This window comes from Planococcus citri, chromosome 2, assembly GCF_950023065.1.
Source record: "Planococcus citri chromosome 2, ihPlaCitr1.1, whole genome shotgun sequence".
Taxonomy (NCBI): domain Eukaryota; kingdom Metazoa; phylum Arthropoda; class Insecta; order Hemiptera; family Pseudococcidae; genus Planococcus; species Planococcus citri.
Window position 1 is genome coordinate 358,254 of NC_088678.1, and position 25,634 is coordinate 383,887.

The 25,634-nt window shown below is 39.4% G+C and overlaps 2 protein-coding genes across 17 annotated transcripts in view; one reads left to right on the forward strand and one right to left on the reverse strand.

Annotated features, from left to right (window-relative positions):
- The window catches only part of LOC135833799 (broad-complex core protein-like), a 47,829-nt gene extending 37,089 nt beyond the window's left edge, over positions 1-10,740 (forward strand). For 11 of the 13 annotated variants that reach the window (XM_065347558.1, XM_065347559.1, XM_065347563.1 and 8 more), the window contains exon 7: positions 6,874-10,740. In XM_065347558.1, coding sequence (XP_065203630.1) covers positions 6,874-7,325 — 452 coding nt within the window. In that variant the 3' untranslated portion in view covers positions 7,326-10,740. Of the gene's footprint in view, positions 1-1,147; positions 1,376-4,045; positions 4,318-6,873 lie in introns of those variants that run through there. The other 2 variants (XR_010556560.1, XM_065347571.1) reach the window with 2 other exon arrangements.
- A 1,358-nt stretch (positions 10,741-12,098) lies between these two features.
- Positions 12,099-25,358, reverse strand: LOC135833831 (uncharacterized). Of its 4 annotated transcripts, none has more exons than XM_065347617.1 (7): positions 25,157-25,298; positions 21,312-21,460; positions 20,129-20,286; positions 19,878-20,034; positions 19,587-19,736; positions 19,296-19,442; positions 12,099-14,308 (listed from the first exon to the last, which is right to left on the reverse strand). In XM_065347617.1, the coding sequence occupies exons 2-7, from the start codon at positions 21,457-21,459 to the stop codon at positions 12,852-12,854; spliced, it is 2,217 nt and encodes a 738-aa protein (XP_065203689.1). In that variant the 5' UTR covers position 21,460; positions 25,157-25,298; the 3' UTR covers positions 12,099-12,851. The 4 variants fall into 4 exon arrangements, with proteins under 4 accessions (XP_065203689.1, XP_065203690.1, XP_065203692.1 ...); XM_065347618.1 differs by lacking the exon at positions 25,157-25,298 and adding an exon at positions 22,010-22,517; XM_065347620.1 differs by lacking the exon at positions 25,157-25,298 and adding an exon at positions 21,751-21,902.
- Positions 25,359-25,634: the final 276 nt, after the last annotated feature.

Here is a 25,634-nt window from a genome sequence, read left to right on the forward strand (position 1 = left end):
CATATTCGTACTCGGCTGTATCGAATCATAAGAAAACGACACCCCACTTATTAATACTTGGTGATTTCCCCAAAATTCCGATTTTACCCTCAACCCTCCCTTAAACACATTTTTACACGATTTTGTAGAGTAAATACGAGGGGAGAGGGTTGAAAATTTTTAAGGGGATACCTACTAAGGATATACATAACATATTGAAAAATTTTCAAAATCGGGTAATATGGGGCTGAGAAAAGTGCTATTGAAATTTCAGAAAAGAGGGGTTCCTCAAAAAGGGAAGGTTGTGCGGATCTGAAATTTTTCATGCGGTAGTTTCTCGATGGTACCCACCTTCTACACTAGTATCAACCCGAACGTTCTCGGGGGCCATTTCACCCCTCTTACGCGCCGATAGCCTTTTTGTGTTTTTTTTAGAAAACCCCTCCAATTTGAATGGTTCTAGCCCCACCCCCCCTTGGGGTTAGAAAGACAATTGATATATCACTAGATCGGAAATTCGACGTAGAATTCAAAACTAAAGCTATATTCGACGTAAAATCAACCCCTGAGGATAGAAGTGCAAAAAACCCATTTTGGGGGGTTTCAACCCCCCATAAAAAAATTAGCTAGGGGTCTGTGGGGTGGTAGTTCTCAGGGATTATTCAGGGGACCACCCTTGACAATTTTTCATCATAAAATCTTGGGTAGCCAAAAATGTTTTTATTTTCGAAATATGATGCTAATTTGCCTCCACTATAGGAAATGCTTGGAATATTTATATTTTTGAAAGAGTGAGTGCATAAAATATGCGCATATCTTCAGTTTTTCATAGAATCTTCTGCTCTACATGCTGGTATTGAGAAGTAGTACTTACGTAAATTTTTCTTAATTTGCAAGGCAAATATCTAGACTAAGCTGACTCAACAACATGATGCTCATTTAATGTTGGATATATTTTTGAAATAGGTTATGATTTCATTCATCCATTAGCAAAATGTTATTTTGTATGCTCAACTAATTAGATGTTGGTGTTACTAAAATGAATAGTTGGTAAAATCATTACCCATGTGGAAGTATCCAGATTCAAATGAAAACACAGTAGATTAAATTTAATGTGTTACATTCATGTTACATCACAATATACCTAATACCTGTTTATTACTATCAGGTGAGCTTACTTCCAGGGCTTGCAAACCGAAACCAAAACTGAAACCGAAACCCCCAAAAACCGATTAAAATTGCTCAAAACCGAAACCAAAACCGAAACCAGGAGCATTATTTTCCCACAACTAAAACCAAAACCGAAACCGGGAGCGTTTATTTCTCAAATTCAAAACCAAAACCGAGAGTGTAACCGATTGAAAACTGAATTGGTTTTGGTTTTGGAATTTTTCAGGTAATTAGCCTGCATTTTTCGTAAAATTAAGTAAAAACCAGGGCTGTTAAATTACCGTAATTTATTCGCTGGTAAAATACGGCGGTAAAATACGGTATTTTACGGTAATTATGGTATTTTACTAATTTGGATATGATGAGTTATTTTTTGTAGTTTGACTTCAAAGTTCAGAACTTCTGACCTGCCTCTGAAGTAAATTTTCTAATATTCATCTATTTTAGGTCTTATTAAAGATTATAGAAAATTGTCCATGGACATTTTTTGCAGGGATCGCGGAGGGTGGGTGGTCAGTGCCTCCATCTCCAGCTCCGGCTCCCAAATTTGAAAAAAAAATACCTCTGGTTCCGGAGATTTTTTATGAGTACCTCCATCTCCACCTCTGGCTCCACTTGAAAAATTTCAAGTACCTCCTGCTCCGGCTCCCGGAGCAAAGCCCAAAAAAGGGTACCCTCCGGGGGACTCCTGCCCTCCAGCTCCGCTTCCGGAGGTCGAGGAGAGGGGGTTAGAGCCTTCCCCTTCGGTTATTTGGAAAAAAATACCTCCGGCTCCAGCTCTGGCTCCAGGGTTTTTTTGTAAGTGCCTCCGCCTCCACCTCCGGCTCCAGTAGAAAAATTTCAAGTACCTCTTGCTCCAGCTCCTGCTCCCGGAGCAAGTCAAAAAAAGGGTACCCTCCGGGGGCCTCCAGGCCTCCACCTCCGCTCCACAATCCCCAATTTTTTGGAAATTTATGGGGTAAATTTTTGGTAACTTTCAAATCATAAAATTCCATGGAAATTTGGAAATAGGGGATTTAAAAGTGACGTCACACCCGTCTGATAATCAAAGTGGTGTGCAAACGATGCGAAGTGTACTAGGTATTGTGCTCGATGTTTTAACTAAAATTACTCAAAATTTTCAACTAACACATTGATATTTTAATACAGCAAAATGTTCGTAGTTTTATCCTCTTTAAATTGATTTTTTCCGGAATGCTCTACCTTTTACCGTTCAAAAGTTTTCGAAGTTTAAAGATGCGAAAACAAGGCTAAAACCAGCTGCGGGCGGCAAGTATTGAACTTTGAACTAAAATTACTCAAAATTTTGATCGAACACATAAGTATTTTAATACAGTAAAATGTTCGTAGTTTTATTCTCTTTAATTTGATTCTTTCCCGAAAGTTCTACCCTTGACCGTTCAAAAGTTCTTGCAGGTCAAAGTTGCCAAAAGAGTTCTTGGTTTACACACCAGTTCGTTATCACGTGACCAAAATGACGTAGTTTGAAATGCCCTATTTATGAGGGAAAGATGGAAAAAAAGTGTTAATTTAGCTTTTTGGTAAATTACGGTAAAATACGGTAATAAACTTTTGGTAAAATACGGTAAAATACCGCGGTAATTTACCAACATAAATTACCTTACAGCCCTGGTAAAAACTGATGCTAAAGGTGAAAAGGCCTGAAAAATAAAAAAGTTGACAAATTTGGCACTACCAAAGTGCCGCTTTCTAGTCACATACACAAAGTTTTTGAAAAAGTGATCACTTTCTTGGCCTTCTTCCCTCTAAAAAATGGAGAAAAAAGGTAAAAACCGAAACCAAAACCAAAACCAAAACCGATTCTTTTGAAATCAAACCGTTTCAGCAAAACCGGAACGAGAGAGATAATATTTCAAAAAACCGAAACCAAAACCGAAACCGAAACCTTTACTTTTTCAAAAAACATAAAACCGAAACCAAAACCGAGAGCGATATCTATCCGGTTTTCAAGCCCTGCTTACTTCAGATATAGGATGCATGTATGGAGTGTACATTTGATCTGAACATCAACTGCACACACATTGCACCTTCAGAGTAATAAGATTACATCTAAAAAGAATTGATTTCAACATTTTTGGGGTTTTATGACCCCCTACAACCAAAAATTGCACTTTGAGTTGGATACACATCCTACATCTCGTAAAACACAAATAGTTAAAAATTAATTTTTCAAAAGTAGGTATTCTTATGCTGAATGAAGGTACAATATACAATCTTTAAAATGAGGTGTTGTTTTCCTCACATTAGTTGATGAAAACAGTGAACCATGTTTTTAAAAAGAAGAAAATTACTCTCCTATGAAATTTCCCTTGTTTGAGATGTAACTTTATTACTCCAAAAGTGTGATATGGATTAATATTTCAAATCAAGGTTTTTGAACCAGAGCTTTTCAACATATAATACTGTGGGAGTAGTCCTGATTAACCTCAGTCTATTAAAGACTGTTGTAAATGTAATGTTCATCAATCAGATATGTAGGGCAAATATAAACATGTTCATCAATCAGATATTTAGGGCAAATATAAACATGAGAAGTCAGCTTCAACTAAGGCGAGTTTTCAAGCTGAAAAGTGAAAACAGTAATTCATTTATGCATGGTGGATAATTCTGAGGTGCATGATATTGTCTGTATTTCATAATAATGCTGGTATCTCATTGGCTAAGCACAATGATAACATCTTTCTGTAAGTATAAGTCAAAAGTGTATATCACATTGAATGTGCATCCTGCACAATTTCAGTGTGCAGGTGCTGCAGGCATAGGCTAGGTACTAGATATTGAATAGCATACATACTTTCTACATCCTATGTAGCATTCATGTTAAATGTGTGATTATAAATTAATCAAAATGATGTATTGATTCTGGTTTGTTTAGGTTTGAAGAAAGTGTTCCCATGCCTGGCTTGTGGCAAAGTCTTGTGCTCAAAAGCAAGTTTGAAACGGCATGTTGCAGACAAACACGCCTCACACCAAGAAGAATATAGATGTGCAATTTGCGAGCGTGTTTACTGCTCAAGAAATTCACTCATGACTCACATATATACTTATCATAAGACGAGGCCAACTTTATTAATACCTCCTCCCCATCATGCATCCACACCCACTTCACACGCAACTGACATAAAATTTTAGCAAAGGCTACTAGAGGTATGAAAAAGATTCACCAATAGCACATTCACGATAATGAAGTACTCGTAATATTACATTTATACGATTTACAGTTTACTACCTCTTATATGTATGACAAAGGCACCAGCATACACCATCACCTATGCAATATCTCACAAACTCTTCTACTATCAGGCATACATTTGATCCCAGATACATATCTGCATTTCTATTTCATGATACTATGTGCATCCATGTAGATTAGGATGGTTCAAAAATCCCTTTTTTTTTTCAATTTCAAGGTGAGCACCCCCTAATGTTGTTCCTTATGGTTAAAAAAAAAGGATGTCGCGCCACGAGTAAGTCGTGGAGTAACGCCAGCGTCGTGCGCTCCGAGTTACAAATACAAAACATCGATGCGCCACCTCTAAAAATTAATTTTTTGAAAAATGCTTGAAATGGTATTTTTTTTTCAACCATAAGGAACAACATTAGGGGGTGCTCACCTTGAAATTAAAAAAAAAAGTGATTTTTGAACCACCCTAATGTAGATATGCATAGGTATTGGCATTCAGACCTCAGTAACCAATGAATGGGTGAATTTTCCAATACTAGCAGACTGACCGACTTGTTAACCATAGTTGCATAGAGTTATTGGTCAACTTTCCTATGCAAGTTAACTATGAGTTTGCGAGGACAAATGCGGGGTCTACAGTTCATTTATATGGCTAGTGCTTATGTCACAATGTCCCTAGTAGGTTCGTTCACTTTTTTTTTTAGGGGGATAGAAACTAGAAAGCAGAATTGACACAGGAACAATTGGCAAAGCGGTTAGCTGTGTTACAAGTGATGTCCACTGAGTTGCAACACTGAACCATCTCTCTCTCTCTCCACCACTGTCAGATCCTGATCAATCAGCACTTTGTAAACATAAGATTTGGCGCATACCCACAAGGTTTCCTGGATTCTGCATCCAAAATGTAGCCATAAACTTTGGCTGATTTTTTAACGTTGAATTATTATTTGTCCATTTGTATAAGGTCAACGCAAAATGGAATTTTCCCATGTTAATTTCATGTTTTACTTTTATCCTACCTAATCCAACTACCTACTTACTTTTACTCCCCTAAATTGAGGATTCATTTGTGAAATACCTATTTGGGACATCACACTTGGTAGCCTTATAATGAGTAGAATATGATGCATATGGTCAAGATGTATGTAAATACATCAAACCAAAATATGTACAGAGCATTAGATTTGACTTTCAATTTTTCAGTATTTTATTGACCTTTGGAAACATAGCACTAAAACTTTCTTTGCAGTTCAGGCTGCTTTGTGGTGTCACACAATTAAAAGTACTGCAACTCAATTTTTAAAATTTATCTTGAAAATGTAGCCTAAAAATCTGGTTACTTTTCATCGTATATAGATTTTCTATATATTAAACCAAATCCGCTATTGAATTTTGATGAAGTGATTTTTAAAATTTTGTTCACTCTTCTGTATATGTGCCAATTAAACTTGGCTTGTCTGTTTACATGCAATCAGCTGAATAGCTGAGCATAGGGATAATGTATTAATATGGATTCAAGTTTGAAGTTGGTATTATATCTCAGATCAAATGTGTATGCTATAGGATGGTATTGGAACTACCCAGGGACGGTTTTAATTATTTTCCGCTGTGTGCACGAAATTTTTCGCCGCCCCGTCATCGTTAGCAATTTACCCCCCTCTCCTTCCACCCAATTTTTTTCGATTGATGTAGTAAAAATATATCTACCAATAGGAATTGCCTGGGGATTTTTGTAAGTCTCAAATGTAAAATTACTTCGAAACGAAAAACAAATTTGCCCGAGCCAAGCGAGGGCGACAGCTTTTGAAAATTTTCATTTGGAGATGCCTAAAAACGGGGTTTGGGGTTTTTTAATGAAAGTAGTTTACTTTTTGGTTTTCAAAATTTTAGAACTGGATTGTGTTTTTTTTAGGAAGTTACTTTTGAAAAAGAAATCAGAACAGGCTCGAGCGAAACGAAGGCGAAAACGTCTGAAAATTTGTATGTATTTTGAGAGGCATATAAACGATGTCTTTTTTATGTGAAGGTGAAGAGTTTATTTCTTGGTTTTAAAACTCGATTTTTTTTTACTTAGAAATTTTAATTTTGATCCCGAAAAACAAAAGAAAACAAGCTTGAGCCCGAGCGAAGCGAGGGCAAAAGCTTTTGAATATTTGTGTTTCAAGAAGTAAAATATAATGTTTTTCTTTCATCACAGGTCCTTATCCGAAATTTCACCCAATTTTACCCAATTTGCCGAATTGTTGAATGAAATTTTTGAAATCGTTCAAAAATTTGCCGCTCCTCAAAATTTGCCGCTGTGTACCATGGTACACATGTGCCATTCGGTAAAACCGCCTCTGGAACTACCTACTCCTATACTCATACATGCTGGTAGAAGTACAATTAGCTATTATAATATTATTTTATGTAGTTTATACTTGGTAGCTGTAATATTTTCCTTGGTTAAAACCACAAATGTGCATAAAATGTCACTTTTAGTACAGTTCTTTGTTGTTTTTTTGGTGTGACCTATGTAGGATTACAAGTATGCAGATCAGGTTTCATGTCAGCTCAACCACACATTATGACTGAGTGCTTGCAGCAGCTACCACAACCATCATCACCACCTGTGATATCATTGCCACCTCCTTTGATAGGTAACATAAGTGAGCCTCAGGATTGTCCTCACTGTCACCGAAGGTTTAGCTGTTACTATTCATTGAAACGGCATTTTCAAGACAAGCACGAGCATAGAAACACATTGTATATTTGTGAATTCTGCCAAAGACGATATCGCACCAAGAATAGCCTGACAACTCATAAAAGTTTGCAGCATCGTGGCAGTTCTGGAATGCTCAAACGCTTAATACGTTCAACAACCACCACTGCAGCAGCTGCCACTGCAGCAGCCACCTTCATACCAAGGTTTAGATCTACATCATTGCTCTTCGAGAGTGTAATGTATAAAAATACTAGTAATAGTGTCTGAATATGACTCTAGAATTTCCATGAGCATGTGTAAGTAATACTGTGCAGACTGTAGGTGGGTAAATACCTACTCAACTATTGCCACAGCAATTGAAATTTGTACCTCACTTATGTTCAAAGATTAAGTACATAGCAACTTGATGAATGAATACATCTGTAGCTCTCCCCCACTGATCTGGCAGTGTTTTTTCCAACTTTTAATTCAAGTTTCCTAAAGCAGGGCTTGAGCAATTGACCTGCGGGACTACCTAAATAAAAATTGGTCAATCTTTTTTACACATCCTATGTACTAAAAGTTCTCATTGTCATGAAACATGCAAACCATACTGCAGGTAATTTGGTATTTGCTTATACGTACATAGTATGAAGTACTCATATTCTTACAAACATGCGAGTATGCCAATAAGGAATGTTGAAAAAATGTGAACATTACTGAAAAATATTCTTGTTTTTTCTTATTACACCAATGTATAATTAAATGTCGATGTTTGCTGCTCTACCCATTACTTTGTTGCATTAGTCCTTCTACATTACTAGTTCCAGCCTTGAATAAACATGTATTTAACTTCACTTTTTTTCAACCCACCTTATTAGGAGGTATCTAATGCATTTTTTATGATTGGTTGTGTAGTACCTATGTTCGCATGAACTAACCAACCTATAATTTATATGTAGGTACTAGTGTTGTGGAGTGAAAAGCATTTTGCATTGACTTGGGCTCCACCTCAGGTTTTCAAAATTTATACTCTGGATTTTGCTTATACTTATAAAAGAATAATGGTTCAGATTCTGCCCCACTCCTAGAACAACAGAAAATTTGATCTTGCTCAGTCTATTTTGCACCGACTGTTTTGTTTTTTTATAGTAATAGGTACCAAGTAGATTGAAATCCACAGTTAAAATTAAAATACATTTTCATCAAGAAAAGGGAAGAAAAGTGCTGTCAAAATACTAACAAATACAGAAAGGGCTAGTTGGAGCAGAAATTTTTTCACTCCAGTCTTTGGTTATGCTCCAGTATAAAGCTTGAAAATTCAGCTCCTCAACACTGCCAGGTAACCTATATCTCACCATCAGTTGTCTACTCTATCAGTCTTGTCTTATATTGTGAGTACAGTACAGTCCATTTGTCTGTATTTCTGTAGGTGTTACTTATTTATTTGTTTATTTTCTTATATCTGCATTTGTTAATTTGTTATATGTATTTTATTTGTGTTTCTTCATTTGTTCATTTTGTTTGTTTGTTGGTTTGTTTGTTTGTTTGTTTGCATGAGTATATATGTATAGTTCTTTATTTATTCATTCATGCTCTGTGTTTACCTACATACATCCTATTATGATATTCATGTATATTGTATATATACTTGACTACCCGAACAGTACCTATTCACTATACCAGATACCTCTATACCTTATCCATACAGGGTACCCAGAAATACATGAACCCCTAAAAAAGTTTTCAGCAAAATATTTCAGTTGATAACAATGAATGATAATTTCATTATAGCACATGATTGGTTGTTGGACTGAAATGATATCATTACTCCAATCATATGGGTGCATCTATTTCACATTGCCAACCTATATCTTTAATGACAAACTTTCTTTGGGGTTCACAATATTTTTGCGCACACTGTAGACATGCCATGATTCTGCTGATGAAAATGTAAGTAAATTATTGGAAAAAATATAGGGTAAATGGCCAATTCTGTACAGACTTGCCAATTCCAAAGTTTTTTAATGTCTACTTCTCTTTTTTAAATTGAAAAAAAAAACAAAAACTTTTTTTAAATCAAAATTTTGTTGAAAAAATAACACCACCACATCTTCTTTGAAAAAAAAATAATAATCCGTAATTTGTTGAGTTTCAAAATTGTCTATTTTCTGGATAATTCTTTAATACCTACAAAAACAAAATAGGTATGGATTAGTTACTAATTGATAGTTTACCTTATCTATACATATCTTCTTTTATGATTTTTTATGATCTAAATTGCCTATCAATGCACACGGACTTGTAACAGTTTTTGATATACTTAGTATAGCTCTCACTTTGTTGTAAACAAATGACAAAATCTTTTGGTTAGGGTAGGAAGGGGGTGAGCAAAAAAATGAAAAAACAGAAGATTGTTCTTGATTTCCATGTGAAAAGCCCAGTTTTGTGGACTACATCAGAGAATTGACTGATAAGAAGGGATTGAGTAGATAAAATTCTAGTACATACAATAATTTACGATTGATTCGAGTATATTGTTATGGCTCACATAAGTCACATAGGTATATTTTGTAGGTCAAGTTCAATTTTTCACGACTTATATCTGTGTGAATATTAATAAGTAACTTACTGGAGTATTTGCACAAATGAGTACACATATCTAAAAATTGTGATTCTGATGATTTGTATAGTTTAGGTATGTTAAATTGCCTATTATTGCGTAAGATATTAGCCTAGTACTTGTATCTAGCCTGTTGTTCATTGTTAATTATGTACTTGTTTGGTTTGGTCCAGACCGCATATGAGTTAACTTTCTCATTTTGTGATGCTGTGCCCAATGTGATAGTACAGATTTTTGTGTAATTTATTCTGTAAATTCGATGCGCATACGCTATCTACATTGTACATAAATAGTATTTGAATGTATTTGTTGTTTGTTAGCATTAATTAACATCATATTTCATGTTTGCGTGTATCTTATATCTCTTCTTAAATGTGCATTTGGAAAAATGGTATACATGTTTTTGTGGCCAGGTATACCTATCAAATGAGTAAATTTATAATAAATAGCCCCTAATAAGATGCCTACACCTATACCCCACCCACCCAAAGGCCAAAAGTACTGCATATGTGGTTGTGGTACATACCTACATACATCACTCAAATCAAATAGATACTTGAATATATAGCTCCTGGCGCTTTCATCAGATATGTAGGCTATGTATTTGTATCGAGTTTGCTCTGCGTTTTTTTTCTTTCAAGTTTTACCCTATACGAGTATGTAAGTACTTGATTTCTACAAAGTAGATACACACTTTCGCATTGCTGATGATATTGCAAATGATACAAAATTCTGATATTGTATGTATGTACCCTAACTTGGATTTGTTACACACCATGCGTAGGCCCCGGTATCTAAGTACCTATGCACAAATAAACTATGTACTTTGTGTAGGTATTTGAAATACACAAACTTACTCGTACATCACGTTACTTACTGTTGGAAGTCTAATTGTAGACCTGTGTGACTTCAATTTGAGTGTAAATATATTATGTACAGCCTATGATGAATGTATTCGTGTAATGTAGAAATGTATGTATGTATCAAGTTATAAGTCTGTTTTTGTTTCAACTTTCATTTGTCAACTTTATGTATTTTGTATTGTGTGTACCTAATAAAAAAATTGGTGTTTTTTTCTAATTACTCCTTTTTTTCTATTCATTTTATACCTACCTAGGTATTGATACACCCAGCAGTAAATAATTCACTACTCGCATCTACCAATGCTTGGCAAAAAAATTGCTCGCAACTGGTAAGAATTAGTGTTACTCATTCACGCTACTACGTACCTATTACTTGACCAACCAATCAAGATGAAACCAACGTTGTACTTGCACCATACAATATTTCAACCTAGGTAACCCAATTATCAAAACACGTAACATTTAGTGGTTATTCAAAATGAATTTTCAAGTCAACAAGAAATCCGTGGGAATGATGGTCATGCAGCGCCCTAATCCAAATTTAATTTCGAAGCGTCGACTTGAAAACCGACATCAATGTGGTAAATTCGTTGTAGGTAAAGGTCAAGCATGGACCAAAACTCGATTTTTAGCTGCCCAAGTTGTTTTAAACTGTTTGTGAAAAAATTATGATATTCCAGAGAATTCGAAAATCGCGTTTAGGGCTTCAGAATGGCTCGGAATTGTGAAATTCGGATTAGGGAGTCTGGGAGGATTATCATCGGCCAGATACAGCAATTCGTGCAAATTTCCAGAATCTTCGAATAGAAATTTCTAAGCATTTAATCGAATTTTAACCGTCTCTATAACAGATAGGAAATTTCAACGCGTCATTTGACGACCTTCGATTCCTCGTATTTTTTTTTTCAATGTTAAAATTCAGAATGGTTAGTTTTATCGCAAATTTTGGATTTTACGCTGAAAACCGCGAAAAAAGCAAAACTTAGAAACCTATTTTCTCTGAAAGTTTTTTTTTGGTTGCAAAATTAAACTTTGGAAGTCCAGAGCGTGACGAAAAGTGATAAAAAATGTGCTCGTTTGGTTTCTCAGTTTCGACTAAATTTTATGGAAGCCGCCTCGCTTCTTTAAAATTCTAGGATTGACATCACCGTGCCCGCAAAGAGGTGCACCATACGACACTCATATTTTCGGCAAATCGGCTAGGAAAATATGTATTCCAGCACCGAACTCACCAACCCGCCACCACGCACACTACTCTTCAAACGATTTGACACGATTATTATGGTTACCTACCTAAATTGAAACGGGGTTTTTCACGATTTACGCGTTTGTTTAGTAAGCGCAAATGATTTCTATTTCTAAAATTGTCAGTCCAAAACATCGTAAACCTTCAAAAATTTTTCAATTTCATTTAAAAAAAAAAAAAAAAAGGAAGAACAAACGCGCGAATAATAAAATGTAGGTACAATTTGCAAAAACACAGCAGGGAGGTGTTTCAGAGTGATAATCATTACTATGGTTGAAAATGAAGAAGGTACACGAAACAGGTTTACAAACAGAAATGTACACGTAGAATTACAAATGGAAATGTTTATTTCTGCACTCGATTATGCGCAACAACAACGGTCAACGGTACTGGATGACGGTGATGTTTGATGCGATTACAAAGGTATCGCGAGTAGAGCTAGATCGAGTATCTTAACTACCCTACCTGTACCTACATTACACATCGGTAATCGTACTCGTGGTTGCACGTTGATACAAAATTTATAATTACGCGTACATAATCTATATACCATTGTACCTAGGTGGAGGTACGTACAAACAAACAGATACATGGTACACGGCACACGCTTAATATTGTACTAGATACTCCAAGTCCTAGGTAATGAAAATCGAAATCGAAATCGAAATCGAAATCGAAATCAAAATCAAAATTAAAATCAAAATATACATAGAAAGAATAAAAATACGTAAACAAAGGAAAAAAACAACAATTTGGCAGTAAACTAGATTATACACGTACGTACTCGCAGTCGCAGTCGCATTCGCGAGTCGTAGAACGTACTAACGTAGACACGAACATTACAAGGCGGCCTACTCGTATATCGCGTCGGTTGAATTTGAATAAAATTACGCGAAAACGCGGGAGGAAAACTCGTAAAATCACGTGGTATTGTCTTAGGTCGTGACGGTCGCTTCGTCGTCGGTGTGGGTACGTATAGGCATTATGGAAGAGCTCGATCGTGTCTATAAGTAAGTATTCTCGCATGCTATTTCGTTTTCTGTTTGCGAGTGATACGACCGAAGCGCGCAGAATGCTGGCTTTTAATAAATATCTTCGGTCAGCGATAATCGCCATATAGAAATAGGTCGTTTAAAGGTGGTTATTTGACAATGGTCTTTTCCGCCGATTAGAAAAACGCACAACGAAGTGACGGCTTGACGTTCACGTTCGTGACGTCCGGCGCTGCAAGCGCGATATTTCTTTCGCCTATCGTTGGACACGTCGACGGATGCGCCGCCGCCGCCGCCGCCGCCGCCGGTGGCGCATCTCAGCGGCAACGATTTCGGAGGTTTCGGTCGCAATTCGGTCATTTCGTATTGTTTATCGAGGGAGACGCTGCTATCCTCTAGTAAACTGTCTGCCGGGCTGTTTAATTTGACGTAATCTCCTCTGCTGATTTTTTCCTCGACGTAGCCCAATTGCTGGTTGGTGGTGGCGGCGGCAGCGGTGCAGGCTAGAGCGGCGCTCGGAAGCGTATTGGTAAAGTAGTTGGGATTGGAGAAGGAAATGACCGCCGAACCCGAACAGTCCTTGCTGGGCGGCGTTTTGATTCGATCGGACGAGGCGGCGTTCAAACGCGTATTGGACGAGAGCAGTTTGTGTATGTTTTCGCAGCTGGCGTAGTCGGACGTAATATCGGGGGACGGCTGTTCGGGCGTGACTAGCGGATTGGCGAAACGGACGGTATTGGTTAGCGGGTAACTGCGGCGGTTTCGATTCTGGCTCGGATGCAGACGTTGATGGACGGCCGAGAATTCGTCGGCGACGGCGACGGCCGTCGGCAGGACCGGGGCCTCTTCGCCCTCCAGGTAGACGAGTTTGGCGGCGTCGGACGGCGTCAGCGGCGTGTTGACCAGCGAAGATACGTCGCGCAGCACGGACGAACTGCCGCCGCCACCGCCGCCGGTCGACCAGCGACCGCTGCCGCCGAATTTGGCGCGAGCCACCAGCCGATTGAATTCGTCGTTGGTGGTTTCGGCTTCGCCAGCGCCAGCGCCTTGCACGTGCCCGTTGTGCAGGCTTTCGTTGCTGCCCAAAGCGTGGTAGCTGCAACGCGCGTTTTGCGTCAGACGCGACAGATTCATTTGCGAAATTTTCGAGATCTCTTTCAAAAAGCTCAAATTACAGCTGTTGGGGGTGGTGGCTTGTCGTCGCGGCGGTATCATGATGCCTTCGCCGCCACCGCCACCGCCACCGCCACCGCCACCGCCAGCGCGCGAACCGTAACACGGGTAATACGACGAGTACATGCTGTTACCGCCGCCGCCGCCGCCGCCGCAGCTGCCGGCATTGGTGGTGCCTCTAACGCCGCCGCCGTTCATTTCACTCGAACAATGATAGTCTCGACGTGCCACCGACGAACAGTTCTCACGAGCGTTGATTTTCGCGTTGCCAGCGTCATTTTGCAACAATAATTCGGATACGGTGATGGCGCAACACTCGGAAACCGGCTGCGGTGATATTACATCTGTACGAATTCGCTGCCACGTTTCCGTACCTATTTGGTTCAGCCCATTCGTTGAACAAGCAAGCAAACAAACAAACAAGCAGGAAAGCGAGCATCGATTAGCAAAAATTAGGTCGGTTGGTTGATCATTTTGGCGAGATTATCGTACTATAAGAGAGGGAGCTGAGGGAGGAGGGATCAATGAAAGCGGTTGAATACGAGCAGCGATAGATGAGCCGTTTCATCGTATTTCTTTTTCGATTACCAAACACGCGGACTCGTAAAATGCCTGCAGTTTTTGGCAAAGAAATTGCATAAAACACGTGCGAAAATTTACATACGAGTATTTGTAAAATGATACAAAAACACGGAAATATTAGAAATATTATGAAATTTATTAAAAATCAGCGAAAACTGATGACATTTCATCGAAGGGTCATTTAATTTCATCATGTTTTTCTTGGAAATATTCAGTAGGTAGGTAAGGTACGTACTTCATCGTATGTTTTTTTTTTCGAGTGTTTTTGTTTTTACACGGAGACATAGACTGGGTGCACCGATTACAAAAAACAAAAAAACAAAAAAACAAAAAAACTTGAGTCATATTCGTCCAAAGATCCATTGAAAGTACTCGTAACTCGTATATCTACAATTTGATATCGTATCACACTACTGCGTAAGAGCGTCGAGCGTTGAGCGTTGAGCGTCGACCGGAATCCGGAGAGTGAATGCGACGACGGGTAAAGTGATACGTATTACACAACATAAGTTAGGTCTAAAAATCAAGTTCATATTTGTGTTCAGCGCCTGTAGGCAGTAAAAACATCGTTTTTCATAATATTATGGTTCTTCAAAATTGGAAAGGTATAGGAGGTACGCGCAAGCCCATTTCCGTTGAGACTGAGAGTGGCCACTTTGAAAGTACAACATTTCGAACTTACGTACGAGTAAAAGTGACGATTTCGGATCGAATCCGCACTCGGTCAACATGACGAAAAAGTACCTACGTTACGCACCAGCGCCATTTTGTTTCGCCTTCAAATCTCCGATATAGCCATAGGCACGCGAGGCGCCGCGTTGCGAACGTGTTAATAGAATTGCATAACCAGTTTGCCGTAAATACGCGAATTATTCTTTCTCGTTTCTCGTTTCTCGTTTCTTCGGTAGTATGACGAGTTGAACCGAAAAATCAAGTTTGATGGTCTGATTTTTTTCCCCCTACAATTCCTCTCCGATGGGTAATGATCCGGTGAAATATGCGATTATCGTAGCGCCCTTCGCTCCCATTGACGAGGGTGGGGGGTGGGGGGAGGCGGAGAATCGTAGTAATTTTCACGCATTCGCGATTTTTTTACAAAGCTGCCGAATTTTCGAATACTAATTACTAATACATATCTCGAAACTATACGAGTAGCTGAACTTTCAGGCAATCGATTCGCACGATTTCAGAAGAAATAGAAAGTTTGAACTTTCACAGCGAATGCTCGACTTACAATGTATTATGATAATTTGAAAATTGAAATCTTTCGTATGAAAACTTGGAAAAATACGGAAAAGACTTTTTTACCAAATTTTCAACGGACCTAGTTTTGAAACGAGATGATTGTATTTCTCTAAAAGCGCATTCCTTCCGCCAGTTCCGCCACATTTTGGTCAAATTTCAACAAAAAAACTGACTCGGATAAGTAATCAACACGCGCGTAGCTTCGGTAATCATTCCTCAAGGGGTGCGGACTATTTTTACGCGTAATTATTATCGTCGAATACGCGCGATCGGCGATTTGAACCACGAACAGAAGCACGACGAAGTGATGTGTCGTATACGCCATACGGGTGTGGGGGAGGGGGGAAGAGACTGAAATTTATTTCCTCAACTTTTTATCCCAGTTCCCCTTCTCTTCCAGTATTTTTCGTTCTACATAATTTGCCAAACGTGGTCCGAACCAATTTGGGAAGGGGCAAGGTATCGAATTATTTTACTTAAATATTCAAACGCGATGCTTCTACTCGTATGTATATCTACTCGAGAAAAAATTTGAATTAGCGTTTTCCGTTTTCAGGAAATTATAATATTTTTAAATTACGAATAGGACCCGAGCGAAGTGAGAGTAAAAGCTCTCGAAAAGTCACAATTCTTCATTTTTTTTCAGGACACGATTAAAGGACCAATCCCGGCAAACATTCGTAATTATTGTTTCCGAAGTTTCCGCGAAAAATAGGACATTTTTCGATATTTCAGCAGATGTTGAGACTTTCTCGCAGTTTTGACTGGAATGCTGGAATGCGTGGGAGCGAGACCCTTTTGTTTTTTTTTTTTTGTGGAAAATTTCAAGTAAAGCGACATTATTATTAATGAGGGAAGCGAATCAACTTTTTTCAAAAATTTCAACAGATTACAGTCGGTATACCTACTTAGTTAATACATAGTGTCACGAGCGTATATGTAGATAAATTCAAACTTATTTAATCGCTATTTAGATATCATTAGTCTATACTCATCAAAAAATCATATTTTGTTATGGTACCGTTATACATGTCGCAAAACGCCGATGAAGAGGCATAATATTTGTGTCGAAAGAAATACGTACCTATTTTAATGACGGCGCTAAAATAAACGCTGATGCGACTGTGTTCGAGTAATTTTTAAGTACTTGTCTTAGTATATATATTATGCGGTCAGTTGGTGATAGCTGGTCATTATATTAAAACACATTTACGTACATTTCATCGAGTATTTTTATTTCGTGTTGATTATTTGAATGGTGATTTTGTGTCAGAAGAAAGAGAGTGGACTCTCACAATAGTTATCTATACCTACTAGTAATTACGAAATAAAAGTGAAATTTTAGTGAAATTTGATGAAATTCAGCGTTTACTGCGCAAAAAATTGTTAAAAACATGTTTAAAATGGCATTACGAGTTACTAAAGAGACGTTAAAATTATTCCAAATCACCATTACGTCGATGATTTCAAAATTTCTTTCGCGGTGATTCAAAATTTTCGTTTCGCAACGATCTCGCTCGGTGATTTTAATTAATAGGTAGTTTTTTTGCGGTCACGTAGGATTATACAAGCTTTTGATTCGATGTAACATTTTTCTGAGGCGACCGAAGTTGAAATTTGATCAAACGTGGAGGAGAGGTCGAGCGCTGAAAGATATACATTACTACGTAGTACGTACGTATCTAATTTTGAAATAAAGTCCGCTCAAAAATCGGGGTTAAAAAAAGTGTCTTATATACGTAGGTCGATATCTTTTTCGTATTTTTTCGAGTTTTCATAGGCGAGCTTTCAATTCTCGAATTTCAATCGTAATAGCCCATATTGTAAGTCGAGCTTTCGCCGTCAATGTTGAAATTTCCTATTCCCTATGAATAGAGCTCGGATTTTTATGATTTCTCATATTTTCATTCTTCACAGAAGATCGCGCATATCCTATGGATTTTTGCGAATCATACAATTTTGAGTAAAATGAGCCCAACTTGTTAGCGCATATTTTGCATATTTTGGGTATAAATGCATATAAATGCATATTTTAGATATTTTAAGCGCATATTCATCATATTTTGGCCATTTTTTCCATTTTTCAGTCATATTTTGAAAATTTTGGTCAAAAAATCCATTTTTGGTAGTATTTTTCATTAAAAATTGAAAAACTTGAAAAAAATTGAAAAAGCGATTTTTAAAATTGATTTACAGTTAACCTAAAATTGATTATTCAAAGTATAAAATTGAAGACTTTAACCTCCTTTTTTTGACTTTCTTAATTCTCTAGCCTTCTCTTCACCTTTAAAATGAAAAATCCTTTCTATAGATACCCATATTGATGTTGCATAAAAGTGCATGTTTTGTCATAATTTGATCAAAATAAATGCATATTTTATGCGCATAAAATGATTTTTTAAGCGCATAAAAATCCGAGCTCTACCTATGAAATACCGGCTACCGCAATTTGATCGCCTACAAGTTGAACCAGTTTCGAGGTGTAGGTAAGTAAGTATTTGAAAATTCGCCAGCTTCGTAAAAAAAAAGAAAAAAAGAAAAAAAGAAAGAAAATCGCAAATACACGAAACTGACAACGACCTTGCCCCTTCCTCGCCCCTCGCCCTTCGTGCAAGGTGGAAGCACCGGATTATCGTTGAGAGATTGTAGGGAGAAAAAAATCAGATCATCGAACTTGATTTTTACCGAAGAAACAAGAAAGAATAATTCGCGTATTTACGGCAAACTGGTTATGCAATTCTATTAACACGCTCGCAACACGGCGCCTCGCGTGCCTATATACGAGATTTGAAGGCGACACAAAATGGCGCGGCGCCGGCCGGCGCGTGGCGTACTCGACAAAATCATGGCGCGTACGGTACTTTCAAAGTGGATACTCTCAAACTCAAAGGAATGAGCTTGGGCTTGGGCGTATACCTTCCCCACTTTGAGGAACCATACGAATTACGAGTATTATGAAAAACGGTCGAAAGGGCGCGATACATGGAATACCTATTACATGTTTTTGAAGACGCTCAATACGAACTTGATTTTTAGATATCTATGATCTACTCGTATATCACCACATCACTCCCTTTCCCTGCCCTGCCCTGCCCTGCCCTGCCCTGCCCTGCCGTTCCGTTCACCGTCACCCTATGGATTCGAGTGAACGTCGTTGAAAAATACAAAGTGGTGTGATATACTCGTATGTACAATATCAAACTATAGTGCTCACCGCGAATACGACTCAAGTTTTTCGATTCGCTTTCTTTTGACCTCCTCCTCCACCTCCTCTCTGCCCCCCCCCCAGAGCCCCGCAGTTATTTTTATCAAAATTTTGAAACTACGACGGCATCGGCACAACATCTATTGTTACTACTCGCAATTAGGCAACGGCGAGGTCTGTATTCCGACTGTTTTTTCAAAGAAAACTGGCGTAAGGCGGTTGAGGATGAGGAATGAATGAGGTAGGTAGGTAGTGGGTAAGTGGTATTTTTCAAGTTTCATATTGTAGCTGTTGGTACGAGTATGAGTTTGAGTATTGAGTATACTAACCGAAATGGAATCGCCACAACTCGTTGATTAATTGTCCGTTTCTTTCGCCGCCGAACACTAACATGGAACTAGGTAATTTGCAAGCGGCGTGACTGTGTAACGGACCCGGGCTAAATTTACACTTTACGGCGAACCAAGTTTTCGTACCTACGATAAACGACAAAAGCGCCAAAAAATTGAAAATTAATGTAGGTACGTACATATGTAGTAGGTATGTAGGTGACTATTCCGATGGCACTTTATCGTATCGGTGTACCGTGTACAGTGTATAGTGTAGGTACGTGTACGTACTTAAATCGAAGCGCCAAAGATCAGATCTTTCTTGCAGATCGGTCATGCCGCCGTAAATCCACATGTTATCGTCGTGCAGCACGGACGAATGTTTATGCCTGGCTGCGGGACCGGATTTCGCGTTCATCAACAAATGCCACGATTCGGTGTCTGAAAAAAGTAAGACCAGACGGCGGGTGTGAGAAAAGAGAAAACCAAAATCGCGATCGCGACATCGACAGCGTGCAGACTGCTGGTACTCGCACTACGTCATATCAAATACTCGTATGTAGGTATGTGTGTATGCGTTACCAAAGTGAAAAATCCAAAATTCGCTGGACGAGCCGCGTAAATCGCAATACCCTCCGTAGATGAGGGCCGAGCCACGATGCACCAAGGTCGTATGACCTCGTCTACCTTTCGGAACGCTAGCTCCCTTTTGACCTCTCATCTTGCGCCAGCAATTTTTCTGTAAAACGCAAACGCAAACGCAACCGCAACCGCCTAATTAGGTAATCATCGACTACGACTAATATGTACATACGAGTATTTTGTATACGTACTTTCGATTCGTAAACCCATAACGGCGTTTCGTTTCCGGCTGAAAAGCCCAATTCGCCACCGAATACGTAAATGTTATCTCGAAAAGGAACGGCAGTGTGCTCTTGCAAGCTAGGAGGGCAATCGCCGCTCGGTTTCAACAGCTCCCACTTATTGGACGCTAAAATCAGTCGAAACAATGCCATCAAACTCGACTCGAACAAAATGAAAACGCTAAGAAAAGCATACGTGTACAAGTACATCCGCATCCGATTAATTGGGCCATTTTTAAGCGATGAAATTTGAGCGACAATAAATTTGACAACGTTTACTACGTAACGCGTAGGTACTCGTAAATACGGAAAATGGCATAAAATGCCGTTCGAACGTTTTGAAAAATTAACTCGATAAGCGACCTTATTTCATTTTCAACGCGTTTTTAAGACGTTGTAGGCGTTTTTTGCGATTGCTGCCGAATACGAGTAGGTATTGACGAAAGTTGATCGGCGTGTTTTCACGCTACGAGTACTCGTAGGTACATTAATTTTATCGTCTGTTTGGGCACGGCCTCGATAAGATTTCAACAATTTTGACCGATTTTCATCGGATTTAATCACGTTTCGGCGTTTTTTTCTTTCTTTTAATTGGTTTTTCACCGTGTTTCGAAGAATTTTACAGAAATTTCATCCGTTTTTGCCAATTTGAAAATGATTGTAATAATCGTACTCGTACTCGTATAAGTACATGCTCTTAACTTTGAAAAATACTCGATGTTTACGCGCCAATTTCAACGCGTTTCAATTCGACGATTTTAAAGCGATTTTCACAAAATTTTGCTAGTTTTTTCGACGGTTAAAATTGGGCACCGATCGAATAGGGTAAATGTTACGAGTACAATCAACCCGGTAAAAAAAACACACGATCGCATCGTCGATTTCGGCACGACTACGCGTCGCTGATGTGCCAGAAACTTGGTTTTAGCTGATACGGTCGCGGTACCTACGCGTATTTTGTTTGTGGAATTGCGAAAATCCACTCGTAGCCGTAGGTACCAGAAATTACGTCTTCGAGCATCGCATTCGAGTACTTATATGTACATTGTACTCGTACTTATCTACTGCGGTGAATTAGGTATCTACTCGTAAAAATACGACAACAATACGATTCGCATTTGAATTGACTGCTGCAGCTGCACATATGACATACCCAAGTCAAATCGCCAAAAATCTTTGAGCGGCACGTTGCCATTACGGCCAGCCAACACGTATAGATGATTTCCTAACAGGGTAACGCTGTGTTTCGAACGACTGCACGGACCGTTCTTATCTTCGTCGTAAACCACCGAATTCCACATACTGCAAATACATATATGTATACGAGTAAGTATATGAAATAAGAGTACGGTATGCATAATGTATATTGTATATCTACTTAGGTAAGTACGGAATGTATACGTAAGTATGATTGTATAATATGTACCAAGTAAGTAATAATAACGTCGCAAGTAAGTAAGTAAGTAAGTACGTAAGTACAGTACATAGGTACTAATTAGGTATTACAGGTATGCGAATGCGAATGCGAATGCGAATGCGTATGCGTTTAGCATTTAATACGCTTACGTTAGGTGGTAGGTAGAGGTACCTACGTTGACGGTACAAGTAAATGCACTCGTGTAATCCTATCGAGAGGAACAGGGGACAGAGGATAGCAATATGAGGCGACGCGACGCGACGCGACGTGCGAGTACAATATATGTAATGTGTACGCTGTACGCTGTATGCTGTATGCACTTGGCGTTCGTCAAGTACGACTAGTACGAGTAATACTCGTGTACGTGCATGCAATTGCACTCGTACAACTACCATATCGATATTACGAGTACGTACAACATACGATTTACGAACCTTAAAATTGGCCACAATCACGAGCACGTAATAAAACTCGAAAAAAGAATACATCAGCCAGTGCAGGTAAGATGCGAGTCGAGAGGACGACAACAACGGCCAAGGCAGCAGAAGCGGCGGCGGCGGCAGCAGCAGCAGCAGCGGAAGGCGATGTTGAATGATGATACGAGTAAGTAAGTAAGTAAGTAAGTAAGTAAAGTGCGGTGCAAATAGGTAATACTGGGTACGTGTATTCTGTAGGTATTGTTCGGATATACTAGAAATTTTGGCGATTACACGTCAATGGCCTTTAGAAAAGCAAGACGCGCCGATATACGAGTACGATACGAGAAATGTAGTCAAACATTGTTGTTGAAGCGAGAACAGAACGCGATGGCTGATGAGCATCAAAACAAAAACATCGCGGTGAATGCGAAAGCCAAAAGCAGTGTGGCGACGACGACGACGACGACGACGACAACGCAATAGCCAACAGTACTTGTACTCGGCACATCTACACACACATTTTGTAAATAGCTAGCTGGCGGGTGGGGGGGGGGGGTTGTAGTCGAACCGCCTTACCGCGGTACAAATTCAACTACGAACGAGAAAGAAGAGATGACAAAGAGACACACGCGGAGATGCTAGATACGCAAACGTCAGACCAAAGCACGACACAGTACGTATCGCGTGGCGTACGCAATACGCAACGCACACCATTCCATTTCATTCCATTCGGTAGCGTGTATCGCAGTTTAGCCTTTTTTTTTACTCGTACCATCGTTACGCAAGCGCATAGCGTACGTATAGCGTATAGCATATACCTAGCGATATCAAACGCAAAAATTGCACCGCGCCACGCCGCGCCGCGCCGCATATGCCACAACACAACAGCAGGTCACGCCGAGCGTCGACCGGCTAAGGGCTAAACTAGAAACTACACCGCTGCGCTGCCACCATCATCAAAGTTTATCGCCTCGTCGTCGTCGTCGTCGCGTCTCTTCGAAAATATACTGCCTAGTGCCTATAGTGCCTACTTACTTTCGCGTACGTCTACGTAAACACACCTAGTGGCTAGTACCTCGCTATCTGCTTCAAAATGAAAAGTGAAAGGCACCGCTAGGCGCTAGGCGCTAGGTGCTGGCCAATGGCCATCTACGTAAAATCAAACTTGATAATCGAATAACAACAATCTGCTGTAATACGTAATTACAGCTTTCGATACAATACAATGTCTCATGGTTGGTACGAGTAGAAAACCAACCAAGCATTCGTTCTTCGTTGTCTAGAATTTGCGCAGGTACCTACCTAACACCTATGCTGCTGCCTACCGCTAACCGCTATTCACAAAATAACCATTAATCTATACAAATAAGCATCGTAATTCGTAAGCATATCGTTCAAAGATGCTTTCGCCATCCGCCATCCGTTCGGCGTGTAAATTATCAAGCACTCGAGTAGGTAGTACAGAGTACACATTACACATAGGTGCACTACGAGTAAATAGCAATAGCACAGTGGTGAACTGGCGATAGCATGGATGGCGTGGGGCGGCGCGGCGTTTACAGATGCCTAAGCCCCAAGCACAAGGAGGGTGACTGAGTGAAATGCTGAACCCTAAACCGCGTGCTACCCCGTCCTCGCCGGCAGTCAAAACAATCGATACGATATGACGCGACGCGACGCGACGCAGAGGAATTGTATTGCAAAACTACGTATGCGCGATAGGTAGAGCTAGAGGTACATACATCAGTTTCCTTTTCACCCTACACAAACACCACACACCATATACCATATACGACTATGTAGAACGGGTTGGGGTGCAACGTACGCTACGCTACGCTACGCCGCGCCGCGCCACGCCGCGCTGCGATCGTTCAACCTGAAACTTGCCAAGTCAAGTACAAATACGAGTAACAGAACTAACGTTAAAAGAATTGAAGTTCTATAGTAGATAGTAGATAGTAGATACTCGTACGAGGCACCTACTCGTGAGTCGTATTAAAATGCAGTCACTGCAAAAAAGTTGCATACCACTCAGCTAGAGCTGTCAAATGTCACGTTCACGTAGGTACGCGACGCGACGCGAAAATACCTAAGTATTACCTACACACTAGTCAGTAGTCACTACATAGTACATACTCACTACACAGCGAGGGCAGAAATTACGGCTACCCCCGTCCCCCAACAACCAATAACCAAAAACCACAACGAACCGCAACGTGGAACCCCAGCAGCAAAATTCAAAAAAACCAGCGAATGTTAAAATAAGTATGCGTTTTTAACGCTCCGACAGACCTCGCAACATTTTTTCGCCTTTAACCAACGTTTTGCGAGAACATGTAAGGTAGGTATTTTACTTTCGCGTATTGCACGAATACTACCTATACCTATTACCTATATGTACAATACAAATTATGGTAGCTATTTACATATTTTACTTTACTTGATACAAATTTGGGCGGCGCCGTTCGCGAATGAACGCCCGGGCCAATTTTAGGCAATTTTGAACAGAACGCGAACCCACGCCCACGCTGAACGCTTTAGCTTTTACAAATCATCGCCAATTCTAATTAAGCGAACGATAATACATACTTATAATATATCTATGTACGAGTAGTTTGCTTCAACGATAACAATTACATTTGCATCGATGATGAATCGATGTCGATGAGAAATGTACGAGCACCTACAAATAAAATTTGTACTAGGAAAAACTTGTGTAATTTTGAATTACGGAGATCACACAGATTCTATGCAGTACAATTATACGGCCTACGTGAAGCAGTCGTCTGTACCGACGACCTTATACATTCGTTCGTATCGTAACGTACTCGTATTTAGCTTTTTAACAGTCATTGAGTATCGATGGTATGTAGATGTACTCGTATGCACCCGGTACCTAGGACCTACAGCTACGAGACAAAATATAACTTTCGATTTCACCGACGACGACTGAATGAATGACGTACTTATCTACGTTAACCATTTTTTACAACAAAAATCGTGCGGCGTTTTTATTGCCCGCAACCGACAACGTCGTCGTTGATAAATTTATTAAGCGAACGCAAACGAACCCCGAGGGTCTACTCGGTGCATTTTTCTCGCAATAACAGCCGACGAATAATTATCGCTAATCGTAATATTAAATAACGCGACGATATTTACCTTCGAATGTTATCACTTCGTCTTCGTCATTCCGAAGCGAACGACCGTTGTCTTCTTGAAATTGCACACAAATTGATGATCGGTTGATCTCACGTTTGTCCGATTCATCCGCAGCAATGAGTACGACCGATACGCGTATCATCAACAACGTGTAATTGTCGGCGATAATTATTATTACCTACGTCTACGTCCGTCGTCCGTTTAGCGGCGTTAAGATTTGAGAAAAACGGACAACATAAAAGCACCACTCCTGTTTACAGTAAACTACATCAACACTCGTAAACGAAACAGTGAAAAACAAAACAATGTAATAGCGCAGGAATTGAACGCCACCTTCGTAGATATACGATTACAATTTACATTTATTCGTCTACAGTTTTATTTCAATCGCAATCTAACAATCACGCCGTAATTAAAAATTAAAAATTCTTCTAATAAATAAATCCATCTTATCGTTATCGTATTCGTATTCTTATCA

Excerpts from the sequence above, each read along its gene's own strand:
- LOC135833831 (XM_065347617.1), bottom strand. The coding sequence starts at position 21,459 with ATGTGGAATTCGGTGGTTTACGACGAAGATAAGAACGGTCCGTGCAGT. Across the intron at positions 19,443-19,586 it reads TCTTTGGCGCTTCGATTTAA|GTACGAAAACTTGGTTCGCC; the intron begins GTACGTACACGT and ends CGTTTATCGTAG. Across the intron at positions 14,309-19,295 it reads GTTGTGGCGATTCCATTTCG|GTACGGAAACGTGGCAGCGA; the intron begins GTTAGTATACTC and ends TGAACCAAATAG.